The sequence below is a fragment of the Athene noctua genome, chromosome 2 (assembly GCF_965140245.1).
Source record: "Athene noctua chromosome 2, bAthNoc1.hap1.1, whole genome shotgun sequence".
NCBI classification, from domain to species: domain Eukaryota; kingdom Metazoa; phylum Chordata; class Aves; order Strigiformes; family Strigidae; genus Athene; species Athene noctua.
The window spans coordinates 141291509-141307319 of record NC_134038.1 but is presented as its reverse complement, the minus strand read 5'-3'; the positions used below and the strand labels follow the sequence as shown (position 1 = coordinate 141307319).

General features: G+C 37.8%; 1 protein-coding gene across 1 annotated transcript in view; it reads right to left on the bottom strand.

Moving 5' to 3' along the window:
- Positions 1-15811, bottom strand: part of CHN2 (chimerin 2) — a 163382-nt gene that overhangs the window by 77572 nt on the left and 69999 nt on the right. Inside the window, exon 3 of the mRNA XM_074900457.1 lies at positions 12300-12355. Within this exon, the coding sequence (XP_074756558.1) occupies positions 12300-12355 (56 nt within the window). The remainder of the gene's footprint in view (positions 1-12299; positions 12356-15811) is intronic.

Genomic DNA, 15811 nt, shown 5'->3' with positions numbered 1-15811 from the left:
TGAGGAAAATTATGTAAGGCAAATAATAGGTCTTGGCTAGTGAAAACAGATTTTGCTTTAAAGAGCAGCTTGCTTTTGCTACTCCCATACAGGGGATAAATTAAATGGGTTCTTTCTCTCCACTAAAAGTAAGTAAGTGGCAGCTTTCAATTCAAATGTGAGATGGTAATTTTCTGGCTTAGAAAACGGTACTACTGCCAATCTCAAACCAAAGATGTTGTTGCAGAGCAGGCATTTCTGGTCGCTGCTCCGGAAACCACAGAGAAAATGCTGAAAATGACTATTGAAATTCATAGTTGTATTAATTATAAATCAGCAGCAAATGCCAAAATTGTTTAAAACTAAAGTCAAGTTGATCAGGAAATAAGATGTATGGTGAAATAGCCTAAATCACTACTAATCCAGGACTCTTAGAAAGTCTGCAACATTTAATGACATCTAATCTTGAAGCATGCTCAAAGAGAAATGAAACCCAGCACAGCTCTCCTGGCACTCTCTAGAGGCCTTTGGAAGCTCATGTTTGAGAGATTCTGCATACTCCAGTCTTGACTCCCAGCTTGTCAAACCTGATTGCCTCTCCCCATCCCAATAAAAAAATCCCGACTTGTACACTTAGTCTAGTTTTACAAGTTCTTTTACAATGTTACAGCAAGGTTACTTCAAGTTGTGGAGTAAGTTGTACTGGGGCTTGACGTCAACACTGAGAAGGAAAAGTCTTCTTCAAAAAAATACAGCAGCTATCTAAGCTAATTCAATATATTACGTTTACATAATGTTGAAGTTTACTGAATTTTAATGCCCTGGGATTTGTGGCTCCTCTTTTGGCCAGGATGGTTTGACTCTGGCATGACACACTCCTGCTAATGTACAGATTATTGTATTAAAATCCTACACCACTCTGCAAGATAACTCATCACAAAACTACTGGGAATCATGCAGGCAGGAGGTGAACATCCCCTAATGTGATAGATTTTCATTGCAAGCACTGACATCCAAGCCACACTGTACTGCAAATTTGAAGATACCCTGAAGAATTCTTTCTGCATAAGTACCACCACAGAAATAAGATAACCCTAATTTCAGAAAAAAAATATTTTCTCTTTGGCTTCATTGCGCAAGACTTTTTCCTTATCCAGTGGCCAAAGCTGAAATCTAGAAATGTTGGAATGAAATTTAGAAATCCCTCTAGGACAGTAATTCATCTGTAATTCGGAAGGGCCAGCATGGCATAACATTGTATATCTATTTTAACCACTGCCTTAATACATTCATGAAGAGAATATAAAAGGGGAAGGGAAACAATAAGGTGGTAGTTGCACCTGCCACTCTGTTCTTCTCTCCAGTACACAGAAAGAGCAGAGCAACAAGATCCAACAGTTAATAATGTCAGTGTGTTTACTCAGAGCAGGCAGTGAGGCATTTTCCCAAAGGAAGTTTAATCTGATTTATTTTCTGTTTGGAACAATCCTAATTTCAGTAATTCTAGTTGACTAGATATAAATACATTTTTCTGCTCAGTTTGACAGAAAGAGAAATAGAAGTGCTGGAAAAGAAGCTTTCAAGACAAGTAAAAACAGACTGTACAGAAAAGGAGTTTATTGTCCAAACTGTTCAACTTTTGGCAGAAATGTCATAAGCCAACTGCAAACTTTAGTCTTCCAACAAACAACTGAATAGGATTAAGGAAGATTGTAAGCACCCATTAAATGGAATGAAGTAAAAAACAATGTTGTATTTCATTACTTCTATAATTTTCTTGTCTCTAAATTTTTCTTGAAGAAATTGCTCCTTAGATCAACTAGAGTGTCTAACTTCCCCTCCAAATAGGACAAATTATTTCACACCAATGACTCTTAAGCAATTTAAACTGGGAGAACATTCTTTTTGAAGGGAAATCGATCTTTTTAACTACCTTTAAACCACTTCCTTACTATTACCTTATCAGGCTCTCTGGTACCAATGTTTTCAAAGAGACACAACTCTTGCTTCTGTGAAAAGTATCATATCATAAAGCCTGTTGCTCATTTTCTTAGTAGTAGAAGCAATGTAACATCCGTACTCTGAGGCCAAGGACAGGCCAATTACAGACACTCACTATGTGCACACATAATGGTAAGACGGTCAGTCTTCTTCTGTAAGATTTTCAGTCAATGGCATTCAGCATGACTGATGGGACAGGCTTCATATGCCAAGCCTATCCAGCACATGTAACTTCATGAGTATATTCACGTACTTTGGCTGTGGGATGAGGGAGGAGCAAAGACATTCCTCAGAAAGAAACTATCAATGAACAAGCCCCCATAACATATTCCACCTGTGTTGCCCATGTTTCTGAGGCTCTCCAGAAAGGTGACATGAATAGTTTTGGAAGTCTGTGTCTCCTTTTGTCATTCAGTCAGAGCCACGGGGATGTGAGCATTAAGGCCACTTGATGGATGCACATTCAGCCACATGATGGCAAGAGGTTACAGTGCCTCCAAGAAAGTAGCTGGGAACGAGGTGTTGAAATAATTCAAAATACCAGAGGGGCAACGACTAGACAGGTCTCTGCAGAAAAGGATCCTGGCATCATTACAGATCATAAAATTAACATGAATCACTGATGCTGCCTGTTGCAAAAACTGCCAAAACCATAATGTCATACTGGGGTATAGAAAAAAGAGTGCAGCCAACAAGACACCTTAGAGTAATCCTCTGGAATACTTAGTGTGTGTTTGGGCACCACATCTCAAGAAAGACTAGAGCAAATAACTGGAGTGAGCAGGGATTTAGCAACTGTGAAAGTCACGAAAAGACTGGTCTAAATAAATGACAGAGAGGGGCTGTAGAAGACAGGTAGGAAAAAGGCCACTTTCAAGAGGAAATAAAAGAATCTGTTCTCTGCCTGCTTACCAAACATGACAAGAAGTAATAAGCTTAAATTGCGAAACAGATAGAGCTTAGATCGTAGGAAAGAGTTAAAAATAATTAAACACTAAATAAATAAGCAGAGGTAGTCATGAAATATTCAACCTTGAAAGGCTTTAAGAAGAGGATATGAAAACACCTCTTCCTGACACAGGGATGACGTCTTGAGTTTCTTCTGGCCCTGAGATACCATGATCCAGCCTATTCCTCATCTCTGCCTGGACTGCTCTCAGGAGACAGGCATTAGCAGGGAGCAAACTGAATAGGTTGTATAAATCACATATAAATCCGCAATAATACCATGTGTCTGCCCACCTCTGTGAGGCTCTCGAGAGAAGGCAGCAGGGAGAAGGCAGTGGACTGCGTGAACTGTTCTAGAGAAGAAAGCCAAACATTTAAGTGATAAACTGGTCACCGCTTACCTGAATAAGAAAACTCAGTTTTAATCTACCAGCATAGCACAGAGCCAAATTGTGTGTGATACCTTCTAACAAAATATTCTGCATTAAAATTAACAGTGCTGGGGAGAAGGTAGCAGTGGAGTTCTTTGCCACTAGGAAGAATATAAAAGGAAAGACAAAAGTGAAGAACAAAAAGAATGCTTTTATTAACTGCTGCTCAAAGCCACACAACTTTTCTGCTCTCACGGTGTGCTGTAACCTATGGAGAAGGTAAGATTCATAATGACCCTCCTGCAGAAAGATAATGCGTCGCAAAGAAACACAGGAAGCTCAGTGGCTCTGACTCTTACTGTGACACTGATTGTGGGAAAGAAGCAACTCAAGGTTATTTCTACCATTTTTGAAAACAAAGAATTTAAAATGAATTGGGTTTGCTTGTTTGCTTACTTGCTTGTACCAAACTTTAAAAAGAGCTGCTTTAAGAAATCCTTTCTGAGGCTATTTTTAACTCAGTTTTGTCTCCTATCTACGACCTTGAGCAAACTGTCCAGCAGTCAATAATCAATACACCAGACAAAACACTATAAACTCCAGAAGGTGACAAAAATCTCCCCTAACACAGACATCTGTTATTGCTACTAAACCAGAATATATTTCTGCATATAACCAGCTCTAACAAAAAAAGCAAGATTGAACAAGAAAAATAAAGTATTTTCTCACCTAGTAAAGAAAATAATGTGCTCCTCAACATGATTTAAATAAAATAAACTGAAACAAATCTTAATCAAGAAGGCTGCTACTAAATAGTCAGGGGTCAGGTTCAAACAACTTGAACAGCAAAAGCAGGAGTCACCTATTTTGTTACGCACCTTCCGCTCACACAGTAAGGACATCACTAAATGTAAGAAGGAACATCAACGTTACTTTGAATGCAAGATGAAAAATTTGACTACAGCATTTAAGTGCTGTGCTCCCTTTTTTCAAGAATGATGTGTTGAGTCATTTCAATGGGAGGAAAAATATCCCCAGCGGCAGCAGATAAATGCAGTAAGCTCTATCAGTGCTCTAAATGCTGCTTGCAATTCTGTAACCAGTGAGAAGCACTAAAACATTCCTATGACACATGCCACAACAGTCCATAGTACATCTGCACAAACCTCTTGGTGTTATGTCACCTACCCTAATGCATCCCCAAAAGCCGTGCTTCCTAACCAGCTCACTGCTACAACTTGATGTAAACATGCAGCCCTTCAGCAAGGTGCCTAGTGAATGCACTTGCAAAGTGCCAAATGAACATTTGTAACCAATCTGCTGGAAACTGGTCATAAACTTGACTATCGGCTGGAGGTGTGGAAGGAAAATCAGGAAACAACGCATTAGAACTGAGAGTGGATGGGGTAGGTGGAAAATGAGGAGGAGGAACCTTAGACAAACCCCTGCATAGAATCGTGGGGTGTGAGATGCACTGCCACTTCATCACACTGTGAGAAAATCTCTGCATGGGGAGAGGGGACGGATGAAAGGAAAAATCCAAGGAAGAATAATAATATTAATTCAGTTTATGTCCTGTTGTTGATTTTATGAATACTTCTGCTCTGTTCTTGGGAATCGCTGATGTTTCTCTTCAATCAGGCTATCTGCAAAATCTGAACAGAAATAAGGAAACTTAGATAGTGCTAGCTATTTCTTGAGTCTGTAAAAGGTGGAGATCCTATTTGCTTCTCTGCAAAATACTAAATAGGAGAATATTTATTTCCCAAATAATGAACAATATGGTAACTTACAGATGCTTTCATTTCAACAAAGCTGAATATTTTGAAAACTATTTATGAGACATACTATTCATAAAAACATCTCTGTCACACACCCACCCACATTCTCACTAATTTGTACAGGGCAGTTGAAATGTGTCAGCACACATTAGTTAGTCATGATGGTATTTCAAACAGATATGCAAGTATTTTGGAAACAAAAGATAAACAGAAAACTACACTGAAACCTTCTGAACCCTGACATTCAGGAGTCCTTGTTTGAAAACCATACAAACTGTGTCATGTTCATTCCTACTTCCCTTCAGCATTACAAGAAGATGCGTGTAACTGGCTGACTTGATAATACTGTATGTGTAGCTATACATACACGTACAGGAAGTACAGTAAGCAAGATAGACAGATGTGTAAAGTTTTTACGTTCATATTAGAAATAGAAATTCATAAACTGCTCAATACTCTGTTTCTCATCTTGAATCTTGAAAAAAGACACCAGACACCTCACAAAGTATCAGTCAGAGCAGAGACAGCAAGACTACCTTCTACATACTATCTAACCAGACACAAGGAATACTGGCCTCAATTGGAACAGATATGTAAATCTATACAAGCACACAGCATTTTCACCTACACATAAGCTTACTGATAAACTTTATCTAGGTCAAGCTATGAAACAGGCTTTCATTTATTTTGGCTTGAAAACTACTTACATTCATCATCATGTCAAAACAAAAAGAACTAGCTGAAAAGACTGATACATAACAAGGATAAAAGGAAATAAAAAATCAGGAGAAGAGCAAAATCACAAACACAGACATATATACACATCACCTACTTCCACGGAAAAATGGAGAGGAAGGTGAAACTTCCCAAAGAAACTTTCAAGCAAAGCCAGAGGGATAATTAGCAAGTTCATCAGTCCATAAAGACAGCTACATACAGTTTGTGCTCATTAGTCAGAAACTGCCCTCTGGTCTTCCAATAAGATGACTTTAACTTTTCTGTTTCACAGTGATCACTAAACGCACCAACTGGTTCATACCATACCATATTCCTCTAATGAAGGTGAGCACCACAGTCTAATTTGGAAATCATAACCTAGAATATTAGTAAATCAAACTTGATGAAATTCAAGTGGAACAGATAAACCTTTTTGTTTAGCTGTAACTACTTAAATGAAATATTTACCATCATGTTCACAGAATAATTAGAAAGCTTTCTCCTCTGTTTGATAGTCAATGGACTGTTATAATGAGGATGATGTGGCTTCATCTGAGTGTTCCAACACCCTACTACTTCAGCAGGGTAAGACTTCATGGACTCTAGGAGAGGTAAGATTTCCTGTCAATCCTTAAAGTGCCTTGGAAAAAAATACTGGCAGCTTTCCCTGATGTGATGAATACAAGGGAATTTGGGGCAATGTTCAAGTCTCCCTTCTTTCTTTCATCCACTGCTGCAAACCACAGGCATTCTATGGGGCAAAATTCACTATGGCAATACCACAGAAAAATGACACTGGGTGTAAACCTCCATTTTAAACCTAATGGGAAAACCTGCATGTGATCAGTTTAGATGGAAGCTGGATACAATACATTTCGACATTCCACAGGTCCTCTATACCAATTTAAACAAAAACCCTTCCTGGCCTTCAACTGTTTTCAGCCCTCTCCAGTGCAGCCAGGCTTTCTACTTTCGCTATGGATTTCAGCTGAGGAACTTTCCTCCTTTTGTCTATGTCTATTCAAAACTGCTCTTCAGCTTCATTTGCAACCCACAGACTACTGCTGTGTCTACCTTGTTTCTTTTTGTTTCTATCATAAAGACAGGATTATAAAAACACAATTAAAGCAGCAGTGATATTATAAGAATTTGAAGGTGTAGGCTCCATTAAGTCTTATATGTACAAACATTTTCATTAATGAAAATAGGTTTCAGAATAATTCTGCTCATTTTCACTGAATTGCTAGCTAATGGGGTCTCTCGGTGTGTCACTGTGTGTGATCTGAAGTTTCTTTCTAAGGAAAAGATAATATATTCTGAATTATCTTAGATATGCTCTCAGGACTGACAGTAAGAGACACCTTCTCATGGTGGTGTCTGACTATTTGCAGCAGAGTGATTTGAACAAGTGCCATGAAAATTCCCATTTACTCCCATTATTTACCACCAGTTTTATGGCCAATTTCAATGCCTATTACAGTTCTCCAGCACTTTGCCACAGTATAGACATTGTTCTTAGAAAGATGAGAGCAGAGGGAAAGAGGAAATATTCAGTTTGTAAAGGTCACTAAGCCAGCAGAATAAGGGAATTCATGGAAGACTTACTGCAGTGATTAAATACTTATCATCCAGTTGAATATACTCTGCAAACGTCTTACTAAGGCTTAATTTTAAAAACCTTGCTCAAGGTTACCTAATCACAAGCTTTTTCTTATGTACAAATATAAAACATTTTTGTACCTGAAAGAATGACTGACAAAAGTAACCAGCATTTTCAAAGCACTTTTCAATATTGCTATTGTTTAAATGATACTCTGCTAATTGCATTGTTCTTAGCTCGAATCCTATGCTTCAGAAGAAACTTTGAGGGTAACTGAGTAAAGAATAATTTGCAGTGGTTGAGTTCTGGAGATATGCAATGATCCTCTACAATCTCTGTTAGAAATATACAAGATGGCAATATCGTTATAAACCTGCTAGTAACCATTTTAACAATTAAGTTCCATGAAACACCACTACCTCTGGGTAATGGATACTCAGAGAGTCAAAACAGTTGCTTTGGTTGTCTGACCATCTCCAGATGGTTAGAGTGAAAGGCTCTGAGTGTTACTGTCTGAATATGCCATGATTATTTTAGTCTCTTACAATCACTTAAGCAAAAAGAAAAAGGGATTTTTCTTCTTTTCAGAGAAAAGTCTCCCTTTCATAATCATATTTTGTTTTAATCAAGAAACCATAATTTTGATACTTTTGAAGGCAGAGACAATAATTTCCTACCGCTTTTGACACACCTATTTAGAATTCAGAATGACGAGAAAAGCAATTAACTGACATTTTTCTGTATAATAATATAAGTTAGGGCTCTAAGGCTTTGTCTACACTAGGGAAATTCAGACAAGTTTCTCACTGTTGCTGACATTGGCTTGGCCAAGGCATTGTTAGGAATATGCAAGGTCTAATGCAGACAAACTCACCAGCCTCAAAAACTGCTGACAGCAATTAAGGGTTTCTTGGAACAAAACAGGAATAGTATTCATAGGTATGAATATTTCTACACAAGTACCCCAAAAACTCATGGGTAAGACACACTCCTTCTTCAGAGGAATTTATAACAAACCTACTGTTTAACCCAAAATATTTCCAAATAATGTCACCATCCTTCCTGAATGAAGGAATTTTACTTTGTTGAAGCCTCCATTTCTTTAAAAGATATTTTAAATTTGATTAGTCTGCTTCTGAAATATTTCTTAAAATAAGAATTCTTTAAAATGTCACTTTCGAATAAAACCAGGAAGTTGAATGCTTGAATTATTTTCTGAGAATGTAATTTTTTATTAGCATTTCTGTAGAATAAACCCTAAAAGATTCTTTATAATATGGCCTCCTCACAACATGAATGTGATTCTTTGGTGCCTATCACCACACTTGCACAATATTTAAAAGCTACTCCTCCACCTAAATGGCACTTTTAAATGAAACTTTTTCTATTTAAAAAAATAAATCATTAAAACACTGCTGGAAGGAATATGGTTACAAATGAGAATATTGGCAGAAATCCAATGTTATTGGGAAAGTAGGATATTCACACTAGTCCCACTGCCAGTGGTGATTAATTAAAAGCTGTTGGATACCTGAAGCCCTAACAGTTCATTCAATAGGATTCCCATTGCAGGAATGACCTGCTTTCACCGACAAGATATTTATGCAGGAAAAAAAAAAAAGAAAAGGAAAAATCATGATAGCAAAGCTCAAAGACACAAACGTAGAAATGTTCAAATTTTATTTACAGTCCCAGTTTTTAGTCTGGTGGTTAGCATATCAGGAGAGGTGATTTCTGTTGTCCACAGCGTAGTTATTCAATAAATCCCCACAAATGAGATGGCAGAACTGCAGAGATCTGAGGCTAAACCCCCTGTGACTATGGAGTAACAGAGGTAATGGAAGAGCAAATGAATATGGAGATTATGGAAAATGGCAATGGAAAAGATGGAGGAATGATGAAAATGACATGTGGTGAGAGCAAAAAACCAAAACTTCAACCCTTGACAAGTTGTTGGTTACAGATTTTGTTTGCAGCAGATCCTTCAGTTTCCCTGCGAACAGTGCAGAATTTGGCAATTACGAACTAAAGGCTTCTTCCCATAAGCAGGAAGGATTTAAAATTATCTGCAATTTTTACATTTGTCTGAAGCAGTCTGAATCCTAAATTACACAAAAGAACACCATCAACAAAGTCCAGTTCCTATGATATGCACACGAAGAGATAATTCTTTCCCCTGTCAGTCACACATCCTGCTGACACCTGCTCTCCAGGAGTTGGATAAGCATCATGTTGCATACTAAATAAGTATCGTATTGCCAATTAATATACATAACACACAACCAGATTTTGAGATCTTTATACGTAACTTACAGAAATTTAGGGTTAATAAGACACCATCTTTAGTGAGGCAAGCCTATACAATCATCAGATTACACTGAAGTCAAACCAGAATCAAGAAAAACAACCCCAAAACACCCCCCCTCACAGTCTGTGTGCTAAGGAAAAGCTAATAGGTGCCATAGGAACATAGTGCTGAATTTTCTCTCTGAAATAATCTGTGATGCTCTATGAAACCAGTATGTAATTCTACTTCATATAAAACTGATAATATGAACAACAAGGAGCAATCTAGGTATCAGGACCCCCACCTCCCCAACTATATGTAAAACGTAAAAATAAAGCACATCATCAGTGTCGTAGTGGCTTCTGCTCTTGGGTCAGAAAATCTGTTTCTAGCAATACGGTTGTGAACACATACAGTTGAGCTACACAAAGATTCAAAATCCAAGTAACAAGAAGTCAACCAAAGATCACATCTGTGGGAATTCATACTGTTATATATACCTACCCCTGAATAAAGTCTCTTATTTTCAGCTGTTTAACTGAATAAAAAAAAAATCAAAACAGGACGCTCTCCAGTCCATGAAGTGAGCCATTAGTCAGAACCAAACCCAGACTATGTGAATCAGATACTTTTTTGTTATGTACCACTTTGCCAATTACATATTAATTTGTCAATATAATATGATCTTCTTTCTGCAAATCTTTGGAAGTGACCTGAATGGGCATTAAATATGTATGGCCTTTAAACATCAGGCAAAGGGAGCAAAGGACAACTCCGCTTGTACATAACATGTTCTTGAGTCTCAGGAAATAAGTTCAATACAGCACACTGGTAAGGAGTTCATAGCTACACATTTACTCCACCTGCGTAGATAATCCTGTTTCTAGAACAAGAATACAATTTCTACTCCACTTTAAAAGCACATTTTACCTTGATTCAAATTTTCACTCATAGGAGGCAAGCGAAAAAATTCTTTAATTTGAATTGCCATAATAAATTTTTGGATTAAACTTATTCGACCAAGTCACTTATATCTCCACAAAGACAACTTCAAATTGTGGTCAAAGGTTCCTAAACATTCAATGCTTATTAATCAGATTTTCCTAAGTTCTTTCTCAAAGTATGGAAAAGATAAATAAATATTAGATAAACTATCATCTCATACAAAGCGAGAAATTCCTCTAAGGCCATACTGGAAGTAAATTTTCAACTATGCCACTACTAGTTTAATACCTGTTATGTAATATTAATTTAGTAAAAAACTTAATGTCCTCTCCTTTAGAGAATACCAGCCACGGAGACCTACCTGTCATTTGTTTGTGCAAGAATTTCAGAGAAGCTCTTGTTAAAACCCTCCAGCACATGTGCACTGAAGTCTCACAGGGCTGCAGTGTTTTATTTCTCCCCAAGCTTTGTCTTTGACAGGGAGAAAGGATGACACGAGAGTTCGCCCACTCTGGTGTTTTGCTTGCCCTTCTTAGCATCCTGTGTAAATGTCTTGGGACCATCCCGAACTGACAGAGCTTGAAGACTTCCAGTCTGAGGCTAAGATCCTGCTCTCCCTGCCCTGAAACAACTGGTAGATGGCACTTGAGAAAAAAATGCAATGGCATTTTAGTTAAGGTACTGGGTGGACTCAGGATTTGCAGTGGATCTTCTTCACAACCCTGGGCAAATACCTGTGCCTTGATACAAAACCTCCTGCCCACACAAACTTTTTTTGAGACTGTATCTGTTAATACTTGACAGACGCTCTACCAGGTCTCTACTTCAAGGGGTATACAGTGTGGGAAGCAAGTCAGAGCTCAGGATGATGTTTGAGTAGAGCTATACATCACGCTGATGAACCGCAGTTTCTATCTTCTTTCACATCATCGTTTATACCTCATGCAATCACTTCATGCGTTTAGTATATTATTAGTATTACATGTCTATTTGAAGAAAATTTGTCCCGGACATAGAAGATAAAGCTATCACAATTTTATTGATTGAGCAGGGACATCTACATATGTTTTACATTATTATTATGCAATACAGGTTGAGGAACGGACATATTTAACTAAGTAGAAATGGAGAAATACAGAAAAAAAAAAAAAAGGAGACAAGATGACTCAGCCAAATCTGCAGCCCTGTACATTTCTAAATATCCTATAATCTTTAAATTTTCTGTGACAGAACTGAGCTCTCTGGCTATCACTTCAGTATTTTAACTTGAACATAATCCTTGGCAGAATGCATTCACTAAACTGGAGCTGCCTGTATCACGTTGGAAGTATCACGCAGATGTTAATATGCAGATGAAGGAATAAAATACACCTTCATTATGACATGGAAAAACAACGCTTTAGGTAGTATACAGAAAAGCACACTAAGCAATGATTAATGAGCATTTGTCTAATGAAGGGGCTTCTAGTCATAGAATGAGGCCTCCATGCCTAATTAGAAAATATTAATCTGCTTTAATTAATCAACCTTAAGAAAAATTATTATACAGAATGATAGCTTAGAAAAATTAAAGAAAATACTACCTGCAGACTGTACGAAATAGTTTTTGGTAATCATATGCTGTTGATAATTAATCAGATTTAACAAGGTAGAGAGAAAGAAGAACTGACCTCCCGAGGACAGATAATTCTCTTGGGACGTGGTGCCTCTTGTTGCAATTGATACACTGTCAAACACAGAAATGTACAGATCATTAGAAGACGGCAACATACACAAACTTTTATTCAGATGAGTCTTTTTAGCCAGAGGCTGCAGAGAAAAATGCAAATGTAAAGAAAAGGACAGCAAACAGAGGTATTTCAGTGTATCTACATAATTTATATGAAAATTAGTTGTTGACCTGCAAACTAACTAAAATAATCACTGGTTTGACTTTCAGAAGTATTACCTCCTTTTGTACTTGTTATTACATTTTTACACCAGGGAAGACTAACCAGAAAGATTAATTAGGTGCATCTCAGGATAAAATCTCACTTTTGCATATACCATGCTGTAACTCAAGAACACACTGCTTACCAGTAAACACCCGTGTTTTTCGGATAGGCCAAGAAAAAGTTCAACACGTTTGAAAGGGTTCACCACAGTCTCATAATTTATTTCAAGATTTGCTAGCAATTACTGACAATCAAGCAAACATTCCTTTCAGAGCAATTACGCCCTATTCAAATGGCCCTGGATCAATTTTGCGAATCTTCTTAGGGCTGAAGGAGAGAGACCTGAGGCTAGGGGTAGTCACTGAACCCTGGCCCCCAGACTCTTCACTGCATGTATTTAATGAGATCTTCTCCTTCCTTTCCACTCCAGAGCCGTGAGAAAAAGCTGACATGCAATGACAGTAATCAATTCCAGTGCAGACAGACTGTCTCTCTGTGACTCCAGTAAAAATCTCAGAGGTTTGGATTATGTCCCTCGAGAAAGGCCTTCTGTATGCTGACCTTCTTGTATTTGGAAAGATCATGTTGTGTCTATGAATTTTTTTAAGACCAAGTTTCTAGGACAGGGCTCTTCATAATGCTTGTGAAGCTCAGGATTATGCCCTGAAAGGTGGCAGATTATAGGAGGAATATAATGCCTGTTGGTTTGATAAACACAGAAGCCCTGTTGCAGAAATTGAAATGGTAGGTGTTACTCTTCAGCACTTTCTCCCATATTCTGCACTTCTCTTTAAATAGGGCTAGGAGAGATGAAATCTGAGATGTGGGGAAGTCCTCAGCTTGCATTCAAGTTTGTCACTCAGGGGATGTGAAAGCTTTGGGGGCTTCTGTTCTCTGCTAATGTCAAAGTGGAAAAAAACATAACGTTTCCTTTTCCCACCCCAACCTTCACCCCTGATCCCTTGTAGGGGCACAGAAAGAGAGTTCATGATTTTTTATATTCCCCACTAGTTTTAATGCATATGGACGTGATCCAGCTCAGAGTACTAAGGCTTTGGATTTAACCCACATCACTCAGCACTGCCAGATCTCCCACTACTTTTGCACCAGACTCATGCTAACTTGCGGTCTTTCTTACCTCTTACAATTGTCTGATTAAGATTCAAAGTCTTCCTTTTACTCTTTTGTGACCAAATGGATTGTGTATCCAAAAGAATTGCCAAGCAAAGCATGAAAATTTTGCTTCCAAAATCGGATAGTTTTTTAAAACGCTGATTATTCTGAAGCCCGATATCATGATTTTAGAGTCCATTTCTTAATGTGTGAAATCAGCATAACCACTGATTTAGCAAGTTACTGATACTTAATACTAAACATAACCAAGAGGAATAGTAACTTTTTTCTTCCCCCATACATTTTCATTAGAGAGAAGGAACTCTAAGGATTCAAAATACTGAAAGAATATGATTGCTTTCCATTTAAATTTCTATTTCCTCAATTTATTAATTTCAGTTTTAATTGAAAAATCATACTTCATAAAAATTCTATTTTTCAATAATCAAACCTGTTAAATATTAATTGACATAGCAAACTAAGCTAGTGGAGCTGTTTCTAAGATAACCTTGATAGCTGTGGTATAAACCAAGTTGGTCTGAAGAACACATAGGAAGCCTATCTTGTGTTGTGCTGCATTTATCCAAAATGAGAAAAGCAAAGGATTCTTTAAAATGGCCAAAAGGATCTCTGAGGCTGATAGCACTGGAGACGCAAGGGTGGGAAGAAGAGTCAGCATTTCACAAAACAAAGGAAGAAATGACTAACAGGTGAGGGCCGATATATGAAAGACTTGAAAGCAAACACAAAAAACTGGATGCTGATAGGATGCAGCGGGATGAATCAGTGCATGGATTCGTGATGAATGCAAGGAAGAAAAATCATCGTAAGAACTGTATTTTGAATAGACTGGAAAAGGTTGCTATCTTTCTCACAGAGGCATGGGTAAATAATCTGCACAATAATCTGACCTGAGAAAGATATCTGATTTAGAAATACATCAGAGGGAAATGTAGTAAAATTATTACTGTACAAATAAATTATCACTAATATTAATAACAACAATAATACTGCTATACTGCCTTAAATGTGCAGGATGAGAAAATGTACCCACATAACAAGCATGATTGAGGTCATGAATGGTGGTAATCACAGAAAACGTCACTAATGGGAAATGGTTTCCTGGGAAAGATAAAGAATTCAGATGTGGCCATATTACTTTTAAATTGAAAGAAATTAAACTGACAGTAAGACAATTCAGTGGAACTACTGGAGAGAGATGCAAAACCATCAGAGGGAGAGAAGAGAGATCTGGAACAGAAAGAAAGGACTGAGAACCACCAGTGGCATTGTGGTAAGGGACGCCAAGCAGTTCAGCAGGAGACAAACAACAAAGAAGAGACAGATAGGCACACAGCTGCTAGGGACACCCAGAAAAGACACATAGCAAGGCAAGGGTAGAGGAGGTAAAACAGCAGTGAAAGTGCAGTTAAGTGAAAAACTGGGAAAAGGTACTATCTCACAGACTAAAGTATTAAGCAGCAAAACAAGTGTGACCCTACCAAAGCTGTGTTCTCTAGAAAGGTTCTCTCCCGTTTCTGCTTCAAATGATTGCTGTATGAAAGCCTGCTAATGGTCTATGAACAAAAGTGCAATATTATGGCTAAGGTGACTTGAGAAAAATGTGCCCTACAGCTAAGTTCCAATGAGCGTAGACACCTCATTATGTGACCTCATTTTCAGAAGTGCTGAACATCCTGCAGCTCTGTCCGACTTCATTACATACTTTTTCCAAAGCACTGGACAATCACACTCTGGCTGACATTGCTGAGACCCCAGCAGAGTCCACAGAATGGTCAGAAGTTCAGAAAACACATGCCCTCACTTGCTCGAATTACAAATAAGCCTTGCCTTTCTGCCTCATCTTCCCCTCTCCACCTCTGAAAATCTTAAAACAGAATCAAATGTATAAGGACATGGCTAACTGAAATAATACAAAAACACACTTATTTAATACAGTGGTAAGCAGTTATCGACATCTGACCAGCATTTAGAACTGACAGGCAGAGTAGACACTGTGATCGTAAAACAGATGAACATAATGATGCATTATTATTTTAGCCCTGAGAAAATTAACCTTACAAAAAGTCAACTGCATGAAAAAAGAAAATGTGTTGTTACTGCTTAGAGAACAG